The sequence below is a fragment of the Hippopotamus amphibius genome, chromosome 4 (genome assembly GCF_030028045.1).
Source record: "Hippopotamus amphibius kiboko isolate mHipAmp2 chromosome 4, mHipAmp2.hap2, whole genome shotgun sequence".
NCBI lineage: Eukaryota > Metazoa > Chordata > Mammalia > Artiodactyla > Hippopotamidae > Hippopotamus > Hippopotamus amphibius.
Window position 1 is genome coordinate 57,875,520 of NC_080189.1, and position 18,640 is coordinate 57,894,159.

Genomic DNA, 18,640 nt, shown 5'->3' on the forward strand with positions numbered 1-18,640 from the left:
ATGCTTTTTCTGAGAACTAAATTTCAATATTTTTATTTTTATTTATTTTTTTGATGTGGACCATTTTAAAAGTCTTTATTGAATTTGTTACAATATTGCTTCTGTTTTATGTTTTGGTTTTGGGATCTTAGCTCCCCAGCCAGGGATTGAACCCTCACTCCCTGCATTGGAAGGCAAAGTCTTAACCACTGGACCACCAGGGAAGTCCCCTAAACATCAGTATTTGAAGTTGCTTTGATCTGAGAGAAATTGACCAGTAAGTTGTCCCCTGCAGATTTGTAAGGAAGTAACTACTGAAAAAAGCCTTCTTTCATTTTCTGTTGGGGAGAAGTTTACCACCAGATACTTTTCACCCATAGGGTGATGTTCATATTGTCTCTTATAATTCTTTGAGGTGGAGTGGGTGATATTACTCACAGCTGAAACGAATGGATGACATGTACATCACTTGCAAACAAACTTAGGTCTTAGGATGTAGCTTTCTTGGGTCAAATTTTCTGCTGTCCCACTTTCAAACTCTTTTCAAAATATAGGTTACACCTTATTTCATGGCATTGGGCCTACAATTTAGGACCTATCCTACTGTTTTGGTGTGAAAATAATTTCAAAAGGACAATAAAAATATCCAGTAGAAATTTCTTCTCTGCTCCATTAAATTCTTTAAAGTTTCTGTGAAACTATTTTTGTTGAGAATTTATTTTGGTTGTAATTTTACTTGTTTTCATCCCATCCAAACATAAGGCTTGCCTGCAGTTCTAAGAGAAGGCTATTTCTTTAAAAGAAGTCATCACAGCTGTCTTACAATTTTATTCTCAGAATTGAGATTTGGTACTGTGATTTTTGAATGGTAAGGAGTTTGGTGGGATTTTAGTGTGTGTAGGAGTGGAGAAAGATAGATTTAGCCCAGGCATGTTAAAAAAAAAATTACATTTTAGAACTATACTTGTTGACTATCTTTCTAAACACCTGTCTGTGGAAATGCAAATCCTTCTCATTCTTTTACATGGATGATTCTGCGCTTACCTTACTGAACATGATGTTCCTTAGGATTCTACTTGAATCATTCTGATAAAGTTTTAAGTATTCTCTGATTAAGGAAGGTTAAGGTATCCCATAAATATTTTACTTATTTTCATTACCTTCTTTGTGATATAACAGCTTGTTATTTTTTCCTTTGAATTGTAACACACATCAATGTGTGTTAAGCACATGTCTTCATAGAGCTGCCTACGATGGTGCTAAAAGTTTTATAACGAATTCGCAATGCATCAGTATGGAAAGAGCAGTATAAATTGTTTCTTCCAGGGTGCTCTCATCTCTGCTGAATGTCGCAAGCAAGAATAACTTTGCAGCCTTTTTCTTCTGTGAAAAATTTTCTGAGTGTGGCAGATAGATGTTTTTAAATAGTAAAAACTGGTGCAAGAAGTATGCCATACATTTTATTTCAAAGGAAATAAGTAAACTAGATCAGACAGAAGTGGTGTGTGTGTGTGTGAGTGAGAGAGAGAGAGAGAGTGTGATGGGGGCAGATGGGTTGGGTGGGATGTTATTTTCAGGTTTTCAATTGGAAGGCATATGACCAGTACCAATCATTATTATTGTGATAATCAGAATTGCTATTGGGGGGAATTAGATTGTAGTTAGTTGATTCCTGGCATGACCAGTTTTAGAAGACTAGAAATCACTTAGAGGGTATATATGAAGTTGAGAAGGGCAGGGAATAGAAAGATGAGCTTCTTGTGGAAAGCTGAAACTAAAAGAAAAAACAACAAAAAACAATTTTGATAGTATTCTGGCCTGTTTCAAGGACAGGGAAAAACAGGAGGACCTAGCACCTGATGTGGGATGGGCAGGATAGTCACAAGCCTGATGTCTAACCTTACTGACGGTTAAAAAATCCAGGAAGCTGGGCTGATGCCAGGGTACAGTGCTTTTAGTAGCCTTGTTGCATTTTGACTTTTGACTTCCATGAGATACTCTAGAGTCTGATAATTTCTCTGATTAAATTAAATTGAATATCTTATTCTCTGCTACTTACAACCAAAGAGCTGTATCATCATCAGTTCAACTTTGAGGAAACCCAAATATCTGCCCTATTGACCCACAATTAAAGGATTCTCCAACTGGGTTTGGGTAATGTATTGGGTTGACCAAAAAGCTTGTTTGGGTTTTTCCATAACATCTTATGGAAAAATCCGTGTGTTCCTATTAGGGAGAGTTGTTTAGTAAATACATGTTGTATAGGGCCATCCCTAGAGTAAACTGTGGAGAAGACTCTGGGCTGCTTATAAGACTTCTCTGAAACATTTCTCTACAGTTGGTAACAGTATCTGTTGGGCAGGGGTTTAAGTACAAAGTGTGTTGTTTTTAGAAAGCCTTCAGATTATCCTCCCTTCTCATGACATCCTCACTCTCTTATTGATATTTTTAAGGGCCCCTCAAGATGCTACATTAAAGGTCAGGCTTAGCTGAAGGCAATCCACAGCCTCTGCTCCAGGAGTCATGGTCACCCTGTCAGTGGAGAGTAAGGGCAGCCCTTGGCTCTACAGACAGTGTGGAATGGCCCTTGGGATCCTCCTCCACTATGGAAGTTTCACCCAATGTGTTTCTGTCCCAGAGCTTTTTCCCTCACTGCCCTACTATCTATCTGCTTCCCTTCCACTCTTCTTTTAGCAGCCCTGGGGGAAGGACAGCAATTCTAGAGAGCCCTCAAGGACCTCAGCACCCTACTTTAGTCAATTTCTACAGAAGTAGCCATACTTCAAGGCATACCTCAGGGCCACCGTGAGCTTTTCAAAGCCATTGCCATGCACTGTGATGTCAGATAGGTTCTACTTGGAGGCCCATGTGGTTATGTCTATTGCTCAGCTGGATTCCACTTCCTGAACCTTCACTAGAGGAGTACTGCTGCGGGGTTGACAGGAAGGAATAGTCTTGAGGCAGACAAGTGGGGCCAGGAGAAGAGAGTACAGAGTTCAAAATGTGACATTGTCCTTTGTTCTACAAACAGGTGATAAATAAAACTGAAGGGGGATCTAATCAGGTCATCTCTCAATCAGGGCATGTTTTCTGTCCATCGTTAGCTGGGTTTGTTTCCTGAAGACGTTCTCATAATCACCCGCCTCCGCTGCACTCAGCCTCAGGCTGATCACAGTCTGTATGAACTTGTTCAAAGCTTCTATCAAGTTCTTTTGGAGACTGAATTTCTGCCTGTGTCCCATCTCCCCCTGACTGTTCTCTGACCAACACTAGAAGAAGATTGTGAATATACAGACAGAGGGGTAAAGATGGCTCAAAACTCAGCTGCAGAAAATACATACCCCAGCCCAGGACATAATACCACCACATGCGTTGTCCCTCGGCGAACACAGACACCACAATGAGCGTGTGAAGATAGACCCCTTCACAGAGCATCCAGAAATAGTTGCACGACATCATGTACTGGTGGAAAAAGTGCAAAATCTTGCAGATCGGCTGTTGGAAAGAAATGGAGACACTCAGTGGAAGCATCTGCAACAATTTGGCCGCGAACAGAGGGTAAATGTGAGAAGGAGCCGAGTATCAGCATTCAGCCCGAAACGCAGTTTCCCCCAGCATCTGTCAACACATGCCACCCTCTAGATGCAGAAATCAGAGTGGTAGTTCATAGATCATTAGTATTACATGTAAGCAAACAGCCAACTAGGGCAATGGAAGCCTAGTCCCCTAAATGTTCTTTTCCCGTTACGTTCTGGTGACTTATATAGACTAGACAGGTTTATTTTTCCTATAAATGTGTCTGAGACCCATAATTTTTGATGGCATCCAAGGATTCGTCACATGACTTTTATGGCCCCTTTTCTATGGCCAATGAGAAGAATATCTCAGAAATTGTTAATGCACTCCTGAAGTTCACTGACATGTTAGTGAAGTCTACTGAGTCGTAAAAGAGGAGAGAACCAGGTGATAAATTTCTAATATGTGAGCCAGGAGTTATGCTGAGCCCAACTGACGTGAGTGATTTTGCTTTCATAAGGGAGCCTTAGTTTCTATATTGGTGTCCATGTGTTGCGGACACAAAGATAAGGATGGCATCCTCACTTGGTACTCAATACTGATGTGGGATCCACACTTCTGGGGAAATCAAATTACATATTGTTGTCTGCATAGAAATAATTATTGTTTAAACTACATAACAGAACACACTAAATAGTTTCCTAGTGACCTCTAGAATAGGGCTTGCCATCTTGGCACTATTGATGTTTTGGACTGAATAATTTTTGTTGTAGGGGCTGTCCTATGCATTGATGGATGTTTAGCAATATTCCTGACCTCTATCCACTAGATGCCAGTAGCATCACCCACCCAGTTACTACAAAAATCTTTCCAGACATTACCAGATGTCCCCTAGAGAGCAAAATGTCGCTGGTTGAGGACCATTTGACTCCCTCTAACAACAACAAAAATAACAATTTAGCATTCAAAACCTTATATATTAGGGATGATTATTTGCATTATTATTTTATCAGATGCTCTGCTTTACATTTTGAATCTGACTAGATTTCAGGCCTTCTTTTTTATAAAGCAAAATAGCCATAACATGACTTTCAGTATTGCAGTAACCTTTTCAGGACCACTCATTTCTATTCAATAGTAATTCATTTATTGAGAATCTGATGTGCTGAGTCCTTTCAGGACTCGCTGAACATTAAGAAGAAGCCTGCTGGGTCCATGAAAAGGCAAATAGTACATTTTCAGAGACAGAATCAACCTCTGATTCTGACCAAAGTGGAACAGTAGTGCAGATAATTCAAAACATCAGGTACTCTAAAAGTAATTTATATTTGGTTTATAAAGGCACTGACTTTTTTTTCTCACCTGATTACCTTCCAAATTGGGATTATTTGACTTAATAATATTATTAGTTTGCATTTGTTAAGCAAATACTTGCTGTGTGCACATGACACTCAAACAAGGAGGTAAAATAAGAAATTCAGTTGATACTCTGGATTCATTTTAAAGACTACTCTTACTTGAAAACCCTATTCCTTCTGGATCAAGAAGTCCAGGGTAGAAGCTTTGGTGGCTGCCATCTGTGGAGGAAGGGATAAGAAGAGGGCAAAAATGATGGACCAGGGCAAAGCTGGGGCTCTGTGTCATCCAGAGCAGCTTCGGCTTCACATTTTATATGCAGCCAACCCTCATTACCTACAGTAGTTATGTTCTATATGGCTAGATACAGTAGCATACGAAGGAAAACATTGTGAGATGCTGTTTTTATTTGGCTTTAAAAAAATTTTGGCAAGGGAGAATTCAAAATAACAACCAACTATTTCTTAAAGGATATTCTGCTAGAGTTTGGTTAAGCATGTGTTATTATTTAAGATTCTTTGATTTTTTTTCAAAATGGTGGCTAAGTTTCATGCAGAAACTATGCTTATTTTTTTGTGTGTTCAATCCTGGACTAGGTCCTAGAATTGCAAAGACAAAGTTCAGTGATTGCAATTGAGAAAGTCATCTTCTGGAGGGGAGATGAATATAGAAACAAATAAATGCAGCCATGCACAATGACTTCTACAAAAGGTGATTTCTATAACCAGCAATAATACCACTAAAAATTCTTTTCTCAGGTTACATAGCAAAGCCTGGCACCTAGATCATAGCAAATAAACGAACCAAACGAATGCGTCTGTGCTATTAACATTAAATAATCAGCTCAATTTGTGTGAAAATTAACAAGGAATGAATTAGTAGATTCTGCCAAAGTTGAACACATTAGTGAGTGTTGTCAAGCATTCTGCCCTTCCTCCAATTTTTGCATTATTTGGGGGCTGCCACACTCACTTATAGTAAAAGAGGCAGCTAACTACAAATTTACTTCTCAAATCTGCATGAACGATATGGAAGCAAAATGAAGAGGACGCTAGGCGGTTCTCTCTGGTTACTGGGGGCTATCAAAAGCATGTTCGAAAACTTATGGCAAACAGTTAAAACCATATCCTCTGCTATACAAATATATTAATAAATAACGTAAATTGAAAAATTTGTTTGAAATGGTCTAGAGAGTACTAGTGCTTTTCAAATTTTAGCATGCATCAGAATCACTGGGAGAGCTTGCTAAAACATAGAGTTTTGGGTCCCATTCGTAGAGATTCTGGTTCAGAAGATCTAGCGTGGGGCAGGAGATTATGCATTTCTAGTAAGTACCTGAGTGATGCCGATGCTGTTGGCCTATGGGCCACACTTTGAATGGATCCAGGGTGCAGAGGGAGTTTCCTCAGCACCTGACTCATGTTTCGGTTACTTGCTGGCCTTCCAGTACTCATAGCCCTGAACCACTGAAGAGCACAAGCTTCTTGTTCCAGTAGACTCACAGTGCAATGGGAAACATCCTGACTTTGATTCACATGTATACTAAAACCTCATGAGGAGGAATTACAGAACTTTTTGTCAAGATGCCAGTACAATTGATAAACTAAAGGGCAAAAGACTCTCATATCAACTTGAAAACTGCCAAGTTATACAGTCTTTAAAGCTAGCTGAATAAAGGACAAAAATCCCACAGTCAGAAAGTCAGCATTAACTTTGTAGGAAACTATTGCAGTCTTTCTTTAGAGAAATTTCTGATGAAGCCTCAGAGAAAATGAGCTTGAACCTGTGCTACTGTAGTCACGACTGGGTGTTTTTAGAAAGAAAAAAAAAAAGCACTGGAGAAAAAAAAAATCCCATTTGAGATAAGTACACTGGAAAATGATCCAGAAATTGGCAAAGGAAACACACTGGAAGAGTTTGGGAAACAAAGCCAGAGAAAACAGAAAACGATATGGGGGAGAAAAAGCCTGTTAGAAATGTGGCAGGGGAATAAAAATGAACAGCTTGCTACTCTCAAGGGTCTTTGCCTATATGGTGTAATGAGGATATTATCAGTCTTCACTGGAGATTTTCAAGCCATGACTGAATGAGTTTTGTATTCTAAGGCCATAGCCCTTTTGGTTATTTGTGATTTAAAAATCTCTGAGCGTGTGCATTCTGCTTTCATACTTAGTCCTTTTAGATTTAAGCAGTATTTTACACATGCTCTGAGTTTCCACATCTCCCATGCTGTGTAACATAGAAATGAAACTGGGTACCACAATTAGAAAATGATGAGTGCTTAAGGCCATGACAATGGTAACAACTGTAATATAAATAATAATAGCACTGTCCATCGACAGATGAATGGACAAAGAAGATATGGCGCATATATACAATGGAATATTACTCAGCCATAAAAAGGAACAGAATTGAGTTATTTGCAGTGAGGTGGATGGACCTAGAGTCTGTCACACAGAGTGAAGTAAGTCAGAAAGAAAAACAAATGCCATATGCTAATGCATAAATATGGAATCTAGAAAAATGGTACTGATGAACCTAGTGACAGGGCAGGAATAAAGATGCAGAAGTAGAGGATGGACTTGAGGACACAGGAAGGGAAGGGGAGGCTGGGACATAGTGAGAGAGTAGCATTGCTATATATACACTACCAAATGTAAAATAGATAGCTAGTGGGAAGCTGCTACAGAGCACAGGGAGATCAGCTTGGTGCTTTGTGATGACCTAGAGGGGTGGGATGGGGAGGGTGGGAGGGAGGTTCAAGAGGGACGGGATATGGGGATATATGTGTAAATATAGCTGATTCACTTTGTTGTACAGCAGAAATGAACACAACATTGTAAAGTAATTATACTCCAACAAATGTGTATAAAAATAATAATAGCAGCTAACATTTGAGAGTTCTTACTCTCCAATGGGTGTATGGATTTCAGGTGTATTGGTTCACTTAATCCTCACAAGCAACTCTTTGAGAAAGGTACTATTATTACTGATATCTCTGTAAGAAAGTGAAGCACTGTGAGGTTAAGTAACTTGCTCAAAAGTAATGTGTAAGTAGAAGAGTTGGGATTTGAGGTCTAGTAGTTCAGCAAGAACAATGCTATAGTATTTGGAGCAATCCACCTAAACACAGCTAATATAAAACTGACTATTGCTCCACAGCTTTCTAGCAATTAACCAACATACTCCAAGGAGTATACAAAACTTATAGTAACTCAACTGAAAGTTTTTGAGAATGAAAACAAATCTACAAGAAGTGCTGCACTAAATTCACAAAGCTGGGGAAACAAGCTGCAAACGAGATGAACACTCACTATGTAAACCATGCCACAAGATGCCATTTGAAGGTCACTAATTTCTCATGCACAGGTATCACCCAGATTGATCAGATGAGAAAAACTGGAGATTGGGTTGATATTTATAGCCATTTTAGGAATAAAATTCTTCAAATCCATATGGGAACATGGTCGATTATAAATAATAAATTTTAAAAGGAATAAAGAAATCTTCTATACTTTTCTGTACCATATAATCTTGGTTAAGAGACCATTTACTGGTCTTGAAATGTAAGCAAAGTGAAATAGCATAAATGACCAGGGTAAGATACTTCATTTCATTACCGTGTCTTGGCATTATTCTCTCGGCACTGTCCCTCAAATCCATCATACTTTTCATTCTCAATCTAATGTCTTTCATAGGCTACCAAAATAGATAATTCCAATACAGTTTTATCTGCCATTTGACCTCTCATCTCAAAAACTCTGCTATCCCTGTCACCTCCCTCACATTTACATGCCCTCCTCTGGGCTAGGTGGGAGGAGTCCTTGGTTTCATCAGTTATGCCTCACTTCTGAGCATCCATTCCAAGCTGAACTTCCTATGACTAGGATGAAGTTCTGACATAACCTGTTGGCTCAACTGTCCTGAACAAGTGAGACACAGAGGAAATTCATTTTGTTTTTCAGAACTTGGGACTCATTTCACTTTACTTACATAAGAGGCTATAGAAAATGTGACCCAACTGGTTAGCTTTTGAGATATAAAATGCTCAAGTTCCCAGTAAAAACTAATCTCCCTGTACTGTCCCTTTCAGACTCTTACAAAAAGTTCAGAGAGACATTTCTTTCCAGAAAATGACTAGTATGCTGTCAGCTTCCTTTAGATGCAGCAAGAACAATGCTTTTAATTCTGCCTCCTGACTCTCTACCCGAAGATCATTGAATAAGCAGATAGAACAAGAAAATGAAATTTTAGATATTATGGAAATGAAATGTTCACATGACACAAATGACAGTGGGCAATTTTCACATCATTCAATGAACTAAGGATCTATTCAGCCCTTATTTATTCCATGATTTATTTTGAGTTTAACTTTAAAAAAAAAGTTGTGTGAAGGAATAAGATTCTCACCCTTGATTTTACAAGAAAGAATCTGCCCAACCAAAAAACTTCCAAGGGAAGAGATTGACTACTTTGATGGGAAAGGGACCATAAACCCATTGGGATTCCCTGCTGAGGAGTGAGAACACTGTTTTCTTTTGCCCCCAACAAAATAAACCCTTACAGAAGTAGTGTGAAAGCATTTGGGATAATGGAGCCTCTTTTTATAAGAAATAACTTTCTTTTCAATATATCCCCATGGGCACTGGGAAGGAAAATTTTTTGCCTCTCAATTGCTGATTCAGTGACCCGAGAATTGGGTCAAAATGAAAAGAACAACCCACGATTCTGCCTTTAGTTTGCTTAAGAAAGAAAGAATCTTTAAAAATTATATATTTTATTAATATAGAAAATTATACATTCTTCTTTATAGAAAAGAGACATATGCTTAAATCACACACAGATGAAGTGCTGATGGATGTGCTTTTCTTCAGTTTATGACTTTGGTTATGTTTTTCATGTTAATTGCAACTTCAATAAATATTTGTAGACACTATGTCTAATAACTTCCCTTTCTCAAAAATTCCTTCTAATTTTTTTTTGTCTATTCTTTCTTGGGTCTTCTTTATTATCTCCACTCTTCTTGGCTAGGGAGGACCTTAATCTAATGTTTTCTGGAATGTCAGTTTTCCAAGAAAAATGCAATATTTCATATAACTTATTAAGAGTAATTTAAAATACCTGATTTTGCACATAACTTAGTAATATGCAGATGACATGACTCTCAGTATTTGGATGTTATTTTCTCTCTCTTTTTAGAGGTGGGGAACTTTACTGCTGGGAAAGATGGGGCTTTTCTAGTTAAACCTCGCAAATCTTTCTTAGTTCTTGTTTACCCCTTGTATATTCAAATATGTTACAACAGGAAACATTCCTGTATTCTTAATGCCTGCATTTGTAGTTTCAACTGTAATTTACTTTAATAGGATTTTGGATAGGAAACGATCCTCAAGAAATTGGACTTCTATGATAGCATTTATGACAGAATATACATTTTCAAGGTGAGATGCAACACAAAGTGTAAGACCTGTGTCTCTCTTAGAAATAGTATATAAGCAGTGTCAAGGATGAATAACATACAAGATGTATCCACTTGAGAGTTCTCTTCCCTGCCCTTTCTTGAACTAATTTTGCCCGCCTAGAGAGAGTAGTCCTGTGTTTGTATGTGGAGGATTAGATAAGAGATGTACCAAAATCTTACTGGAAAACAAAGACTGTGTTCAAATAGAGAAAGTACTAAAAACAAATGTCCTAGTTTTTCCCTTTTGTGCCAAGGGTATGCTTCACAATTTACAAATGTCAATTAATTTTTGTCACTGTGGTCGTTTGTTTTTAGTCTATGCTATTTATGTGCATTTGGTGAAAGGCACGTGTTTCCAAATTTTGTCCCATGGAAGAAACAGACATTTGGAAATGTGAAAGAAGGCAGAGTGTGCTCACACACTGTGACATGCCCCATTTTCCACTGTAAGTGGGCTGTGATTGGTGGCTTCTTCTCATTTGAACCTCAGAGGAAAGGAGACTTCTCATTCAGGCACACTGAACAAAATATCCAAAATTTGCTCGTTTTCCACTAAAAAAGAGATCGATGCACACTTTGAAATAGGTAAATAAATGACTGAGCCTCACATATACAGTTGCAAGACATAGGAAGCTGTTTCCATGTGAGGCTGGGCATATTCTTAGGGATTGTGAAGAGAATGTCAAACAGATATTTTCCCCAAATGATATGAAGTTAATTCAGCCTGCAGACAACAATTTGAGTTCTGGGTGCTCAATAAACATTTGGTTGATTGGATGAAATTCTACCTTTCAAGAGTTTTATAGTTTTTTCCTAGGAAGTCTGCTCTTGCATAGTCAAAAAAAAAAAAAAAAAACCCAAGTTTGTTAGGCTAAAAATATATTGATTAGGAGAACCAGGTGTTAGTCATGCCATAAAGATAAACTTCTTCTCTGTTTTTCAAATTTATATCACTTTGAGAATGCCTAATGTGTGTGAGAGCCATCCTCACTCCTCCATATCTAGAAGAAAGCTTCCTATGAATTTCTCTGGCTCCCCTATGCTCACATTCACATTCTCCTAGGGAATCAGCTGCATCGTGGCTAAGCCAGGTCCCTTGATACCTGCTTACAGGCTTTATTAAAGGTTTCTAGGCAATAGGGGAGCTGCAAGGCAGAGCTGAGCTGGCTTATTGGTGGCTAGGAGACAGCCTGTGCGCAGTGACTGGCAGAACACCTAGGCATGTCTGTCCCTAAAGTAGCCTATGAAAGTGAAAACATCCACCAACGAAAACTTATGAGACTAAGAAAATGAATAGGGTAACAGATTGGTTGGGAAAGTCATGTACACACACCTAGGCAGCTAGCCACAGGGCAAGGGTTAGCAGTAACCGTGTGAGCAATCGCTTGCAATATTATGCCCTTGGTAATTTTTTTAAAGCATTATGCTTCTTTGGGACTCCAGGACAACCCCTTGGAAGTAAGCAAGGCAGTTTTTAATTACTCTCACTTGATGGATGAGGTTAAATGGTTTCTACAATTTAATAGTGAATGCAGAAAAGTCCTGAATTTATACTATTTCAGGAAGATAACAGGTTTAGTATGATCTCATAATGGATGAGAAGCCCGCATTACTCTAACATCCAGAGAGTGGACCAGAGGCATGACATGTGGGTATGAGACCCCCACAAAAGAGGTGGGACAGGGTCTATTCAAGAATTAGAATACTTCTGCTCCCAGGTTGGTGGGCTGATTATTCAATAACTAAAGTGCCATTTCCTGGCCTACTTTGTACAGATAGTAACTTTCTCAGGGTTTTCATATTTAATGGGAAAGGGAAGCCCCAAATTTGAGTTTTCTTTGCTGAGCTATTCTTAGTTAATGGCTTCTACACCTGTTTTAATCTTAGTGGGGGTCCGCTTCCCTAATGAAATGAAGTGTGCATATCTAATTATGGAAATCATCACTTTGAAGTGGCCGAGCCACTATCTTTAAGAAAAATCTTCCTAAGGAAAGAAATCAAGATAATCAAGAGCACCATGTGGTACAGAGGAGAGAAGATGGGCTTCTGTGTGACATGGGTCTGTGTTTGAATCCCACATCTAACTATCCACAGTGTGGAGGACACGTGCCTTCACTGAGCCTCAGTTTACTCAGTTAACTATGAGGAGAATATCCACTCTTTGCTGGGGTCTTGTGGGGAGTAAGTGAAATGAGATTACTTTTATTAAAATCAGTTGACAGGGAAGAAGAAAACTCATCAAGGTAAACCTCTTCTGCACCTAAGACAAGACTCTGTCTCAGGAACAGATGCCATGGTTTCAAAAGATGGATCATAATGCCTTTCTGGATGTATTTACACTGCAAAAATTATTAACACTGTGGCTCCATTAGAAGCCAATTTAAGCTGCTTTCCCATGCCATGCCACTGTCACGCAGGATGCACGCTCTGGGCAGATTTCATGCATTTTTGTCCCTGGGTTGGCAGAGCTGTCAAATGCCAGTTTTGGAAGACGAGGCTATCTACAGATGCTTGCATAACACAGTTCAGCAGAGAAACAAAATGAAAATATCCCTTGGCCATTCACTGTGTGCTAGATAACTTCTGTTTGTGCTTTCAAGTGCACTCCCTACCCGCTCAGAGAAATTGCTCTGCACATCTCCTTCAGGCCTTCTCTGCCCTCTGGTTTCTGGCTGAGCTCAGTTAATGGGGGCCATTAGCGGAGACTGGGAGATGAGAGTGCGTGAACTAGGGACATGTTTTCTAAGTCATGCAAACATAGAACATGATAAAATTTATATGAATCACTAGTGTAAAGGCATAGCTACTTATAGCTGAAGTGACTGGCCCAAGACCAGCCCGGCACCAGAATGCTGAGGGATAAATACCTATGCACACCTGTAATGCATTAGTGACACACTGGGGTCACTGCAAAGCACTGCTTTAGTACACCTAGGATATGTGCTCTGTGAACTTCCCATAGATGTTAATAAATTACTGATTAGTCATTATTTATGGTATGATTCATTATTGGGCTATAACTTTATTATTCCCAGCGCTTTACTATAGCACATAACCATTACTTCCAATAATTACACAGAAACGATGTGCCTTGCTTGATGCAAAACTCAAGTGTAAGGGTAAATATTATTATATATGTAAACAGCTGCTTAAGTAAGACATGCCACCATGTTCACAATTTACAATTACTGTACCCTCACAAATACAACTAAAAACAAATGCAGTGCTCACCGGGTCCCTTTTCACGAGCTCTCCATTGGGCACAACCTCAACCAGGTGCACGATAATGATGATAGAATTCAGAACGTAAGTCAGAAACATGTTCTTATGCAGAGTCACCCGTTGGCACTTAAGGCTCCTGGAAGGAAAAAGTAACAGAAAGCATTAACAAGTGCCAAAATATTGATGTGCCTGGGAAAAAAAACCCACTCTGGTAATATTTTTAGTATTTTCTTTAGCAACCGAGGAAAGAACATAGAGAAATAAGTGAGGCTGGTTCCATCTTTAAGACTCATTACTACCTTTCTGCCTGATTTTTACAGACAGTTTTCCGGTCACGGCAGCTCATAGTTTTCAGTCCTCAGGGTGACTTCCCACAATAACTAAAAGAGTGATAAAAACCACTTTTAATGATAACAAATGCCATAAAGTTAATTAAGAGAGGGACTTTTACAAGAGACACCATTAGGGTTTGGAGTTGTGCCTCCGATGAAAAGTCGACCCTCCATTGATGTAACCCGGCAGAAATTGAGTGGCAAATGGGATAACAGAGCCAAAAGTCAGAACCAAGGCTGCCTGACAGCCTGATTGAATCCATGTCCTTGGCCCATCGCATACATAGATTTTATTAAGTCTCCTGTCATCCTTCCCTTTCACCATTTCTTTTAATACCCTATGTCTTGTATTCCAACTGGAGTCAACTCTACGGCTCCTCCTTTCCATGTCCTCCTGATGGTGGAGCTCAGACACAGGCAGAGAATTCTAACGAGGCTCCAATTTGGTCTCGTGCTGAGGCAGTGTGGTGTGGAGCTGGGACCCACCCAAGTGTGCTGCTTGTTGGAACAGCCATGTGCCACCTCTGGGGTACTAAGTGCTTTGCTGGATTTTTCATTCCTTTCTCCTCCACTTCATAAATTTGTACATGTGTATTTGTGTGAATGTTCACATAAATAAACATTAGTTTGAATATCCTATTTCACTTTCTGATGCAAATGTAGAGCGCCTGCCGGATGGCTATAACAAAATTGGAGTGATTATCCTAGATGAATTAAAGTCTCCTGTTTACCATAGCTGATCCAGTCAAAAACTGTTTAGCATACTGTGAGAACTTTAATATTAACAGTTAATGATGCCAATAAGTGATCACAGTAACTATTCTTAAAAAATCTGCACAGAATAAAGCTAGAATTCCAGGCATTTTGATAAGAAAATTCTGGGGGAAAATGAAACATGAAAATGCTTTTCTATATTTTCAAATCAGAGGAAAATGAGTTGTTAATTATCTGTAGTAAAAAATAAACTTAAGCAAGGAGGGCATCTGTTGGAGCATATTTTGATTATTGTAGCTACGTTTTTCAACTCTTCAGGAAGCACAAGCATTAGTAAATAGTTAATACAGAATATTTTAAAATCTCAACTTGTTGAGCCAGGGTAGAATGCAGGAGGCAGACAATGGTAAAGATGGGGTTTAGAGAACTTTCTCTCACACAGACTACCATGTGCTATTTTATGGAACAGCAGAAAATTTTTAAATAAACTGAACCTAATTGGCTTTATAATAGTACTATAAAAGTAGGATGGAAATTTAAGGCTTTAAAAAGAAAAAAATTATGTATGTGAAACATCACGCCCATTTATACTGCATAAACTCTTCCCCTAAAGTAACTGTTAAACCTGTGACCTGCCATTTTTCATATAGCTGTAATAGCATTTTATAATTCTTCTCACTGGGAGGCAAATGTCTGTGTTCTCATTATTGGATTCAGCCTGGCTTCAGCCAACGACGGTTGACATTATGCAGAACTAAGGAGTATGGATGAATGCATCATTCAGTGTTGTTATTCTCATGCCTGATTTTCTCTGGATTGGGTGGACTTCAATAATCTGTCGATGGACATTAGCGTGCAGAACTGGTTACCTTTTCAGTCTCCTGTGTGAACCAGAACTACCCTGAATAAAATACACCTCCTCCACCTCCAGCTTACTCTCGGGTCCTTGTATCCCTGTTTTATTTTTCTTCCTAACACTTACTGCCTCCTGACATACCATATATTGGTTTCCTGCCTGTTATTTTCTCCTTTCTCTCACAAGAATGGAAGTGCTAAAGCAATTTGTTTTGTGTACCTAGGATAGTGTCTGACACACGGTAGGGCTTACTACTCTTTTTTTTGCATTAAAAATCTTTATATAGTAACTATTTTCTTCTTTGAGCTGTGACCACTAAACGGTTTTTCCAGTACATCAGAGAATTACATTAAATGCTAGATGATTTCATATTTCATACTTTGAATCATACTGAACATTTGCCAGATTCTCAAGTTAACTAATATTGGACTTCATCCCGTTGTTCAACATTACGTAAAACCTATATGCAGTACTGTATTATGTACACAATGAAAAAATGCTGATTTAAAGCTGCATAAACAGTTACATTCCAAAGGAAGAATATGACTAATATATGAGTCTGTTTCTTGAGGTTTTCAATATAATTTCTGCTTATTAAGTTTTAAAAATTTTATTACACTTACTTGATGACATTTACACAGCTTTTTGAAGCGAGTTAAAGGTACTTTAAATTTATTAAAGTTCTTTCAATAATCCAACACATTACTGTGTATCCACTCTGATTCAAACCTTCTTGTAGATGCTAGGGATACATGGGTTAACAAAACAGACAGCTTCTGCCTTTAGGGATCTTATGTATTACATAATTATTTACTATCAACATAATAAATATTCTGAAAGAGAGGTATAGGATGCTCAAGAGAATTAACTTAAGAAATTACATGTTTAATTGTTCTCAATACACATATCCTGTTGCTTGAATGAACATGACAGAAGTGGACATTTTCCTGTCAGACCTGAAATGTGTTTAGCAGAAACAGCACGAACCAGATGTTAGCTACACTTTATTCCTCTTGGTTTAAAAAAATAGGTATTTAGATGGACAGGACATTGCTTACTCTGAGTGACAGGGAACCGTAAGTACTATAGACTCTCCAAGAGTGGGAGGATAAGACAATAAAATCTACTCCTGTCTTGGCCCAATCAAGGTGTCATTCACATGTGAGGATGAGATAACGAATTACTTTCATATGAATCTCAAGATGTCACACTTTAAAGCTAAAGCTAAATGTCATTTTCATGATTTTAATGTACCTGGTGTAAATCTTTCATGTTAAAACCTTTGTTTCAAGTTATTGGTATCCTATGCATGTATGTGTGCCCTTGGGGGACCTTGAAGTTGTATGAGAAGGTATTTAATATTTGCCTTGAGTCTTGCAGATTGTATAAATCAGTTTGATATCACAGGACAAGGAACAATTTAAAAATTTTTCCTTTACTTAGGGACCGTACCTTGTTCATGATGGACAAGAGGAGTGAGGGAAAGAGGGAATGTGAAATAGACTGCGTTAAAACTCCTGGAAAAATTCGAAACAATATATTATACATCTTTCCTGTCCGACAAGGGACTTTACATCTTTGGATTTAGCACAAAATCTTTATCCTTAAGGAACTCCCTTTCAACCATAATTCTTGCTTCTTTTCCTATGACTACTGTCCTATGAGTGAACATGTGCCAAGAGATGACCAACAGTTATCTTTGGTGTCCTGCCATGTCAAGGGTGGGTTGGGAGAAAGGAGGCTGTTTTTGCTGCCATCGATTTAATGGTTTCTCTGGAGGAATAGGAAGGCAGCCAGAGATGTATAATAGGATACTATACAAGATAAAGAATGATCTATCCATCCTCTATAAAGATGTGAAATAGAATAATCGGGAATACTGAGTAATAGAGGAATAAATATTCCTTTTGGAGGTCCCAGTGGAAACCCTCCTTTTTTTGTCAACGTGGTCAATGTAAGGTAGATAATGTAATTCAGCGAAGATACTCCTCTTTCAACATATACCTCGATTAAATTTCAGGCAAAAGTAATTGATATTCACAATATTTAATCAGCAAGGCACGGGTACCAAGTAGTCAAAATGGATGTTAATGAATGTCCTATTATTGGACCTTCCTTAAGAGAAAACAGTAAGATGTTTCAGTATTTAGAAATATTCTGCAGAAATGTAAATTGATAAATTATAAATGGAACTGATGAGACAAGTGAATTAATTGCAAATTTGCTTAAAATGGAGAGGAAACAAACATAAATATCCACTTACGTGACTTTCTCAAGCCAGTCTTCTCTAATGGTATTTTTATTTTAACTTTTATTGACCTTTATTCTTGGCATCTAGAAGTGAGGAGTCTTGGTTAACTAATTTGATATTTCTATTTAATTCCTCTCCGTGGTATTACTCCTACCTGTTTTTCCCAGGAAAGGTCCTAAACCAAATATCCTGAAGAGGCTATCTTCAACCTTTAACTGGTGGATCAGAAGTAACCTGTTTATCACCCTGAACATTATTTTAAGTCTGCTGCTTTGTACAGTTAAGATCTTTAGTACTGCCTTTTCTATAATTTAAATCACTGAAAAAATTTTTCCTTTAACTTGAAGAGGGCCTAGAAGTTCAATTCTATTCTTTTAAAATAACAAAGACTTTTTATACATTTCTACAATCATTTTCCAATAGCACAGGGACCATGATTCTTATTTGTTTCAGGTTACACAGTCCTGCCTTTTATCTTCTCCTGCATGCTCAGAATAAACTTACATTAAGATTAGCAGCATGCCTTAATGATCTCATTCCAAGTAATATCCCAGGATTTTTAGCAAAGCATTGGCAGTTCTACAGCCTCTCATATATTTAGTAACTTTAAATTCCTCTGCAGGCCTTCGTGGTCTGCTGGTTTGAGGAGGACCCCTGCAGAGTTATTCCTTTTTATAGACCCTAGAAGGCACATCTTGGGATTTTAGAGTGAGATTTCAATGGGATGATTATGAGTGGGGCCTTAGGTCTCAGGAGCGGAGCTGGGTATAACTTCTCCTTTTGGTTTCATGACAGTTTTATGAAATTGATTATTTAGATTTTGCAAAATAACTCAACCCTGGGCATGCAGAATTAAGCAAGGGAGTGATGATTATTGCTTGCTCAGGTTTCACACAGATGATGCCATTTAGGTATGTAAATTATAACACCTCCCCTGTAATGTGCAGTAAACA

The 18,640-nt window shown here is 38.3% G+C and overlaps 1 protein-coding gene across 1 annotated transcript in view; it reads right to left on the minus strand.

Moving 5' to 3' along the window:
• CALCR (calcitonin receptor) overlaps positions 1 to 18,640 on the minus strand; it is a 128,822-nt gene that overhangs the window by 12,755 nt on the left and 97,427 nt on the right. Inside the window, exons 7-8 of the mRNA XM_057731804.1 lie at positions 13,544 to 13,670; positions 3,321 to 3,474 (exon numbers count right to left, since the gene is read on the minus strand). Coding sequence (XP_057587787.1) covers positions 3,321 to 3,474; positions 13,544 to 13,670 — 281 coding nt within the window. The remainder of the gene's footprint in view (positions 1 to 3,320; positions 3,475 to 13,543; positions 13,671 to 18,640) is intronic.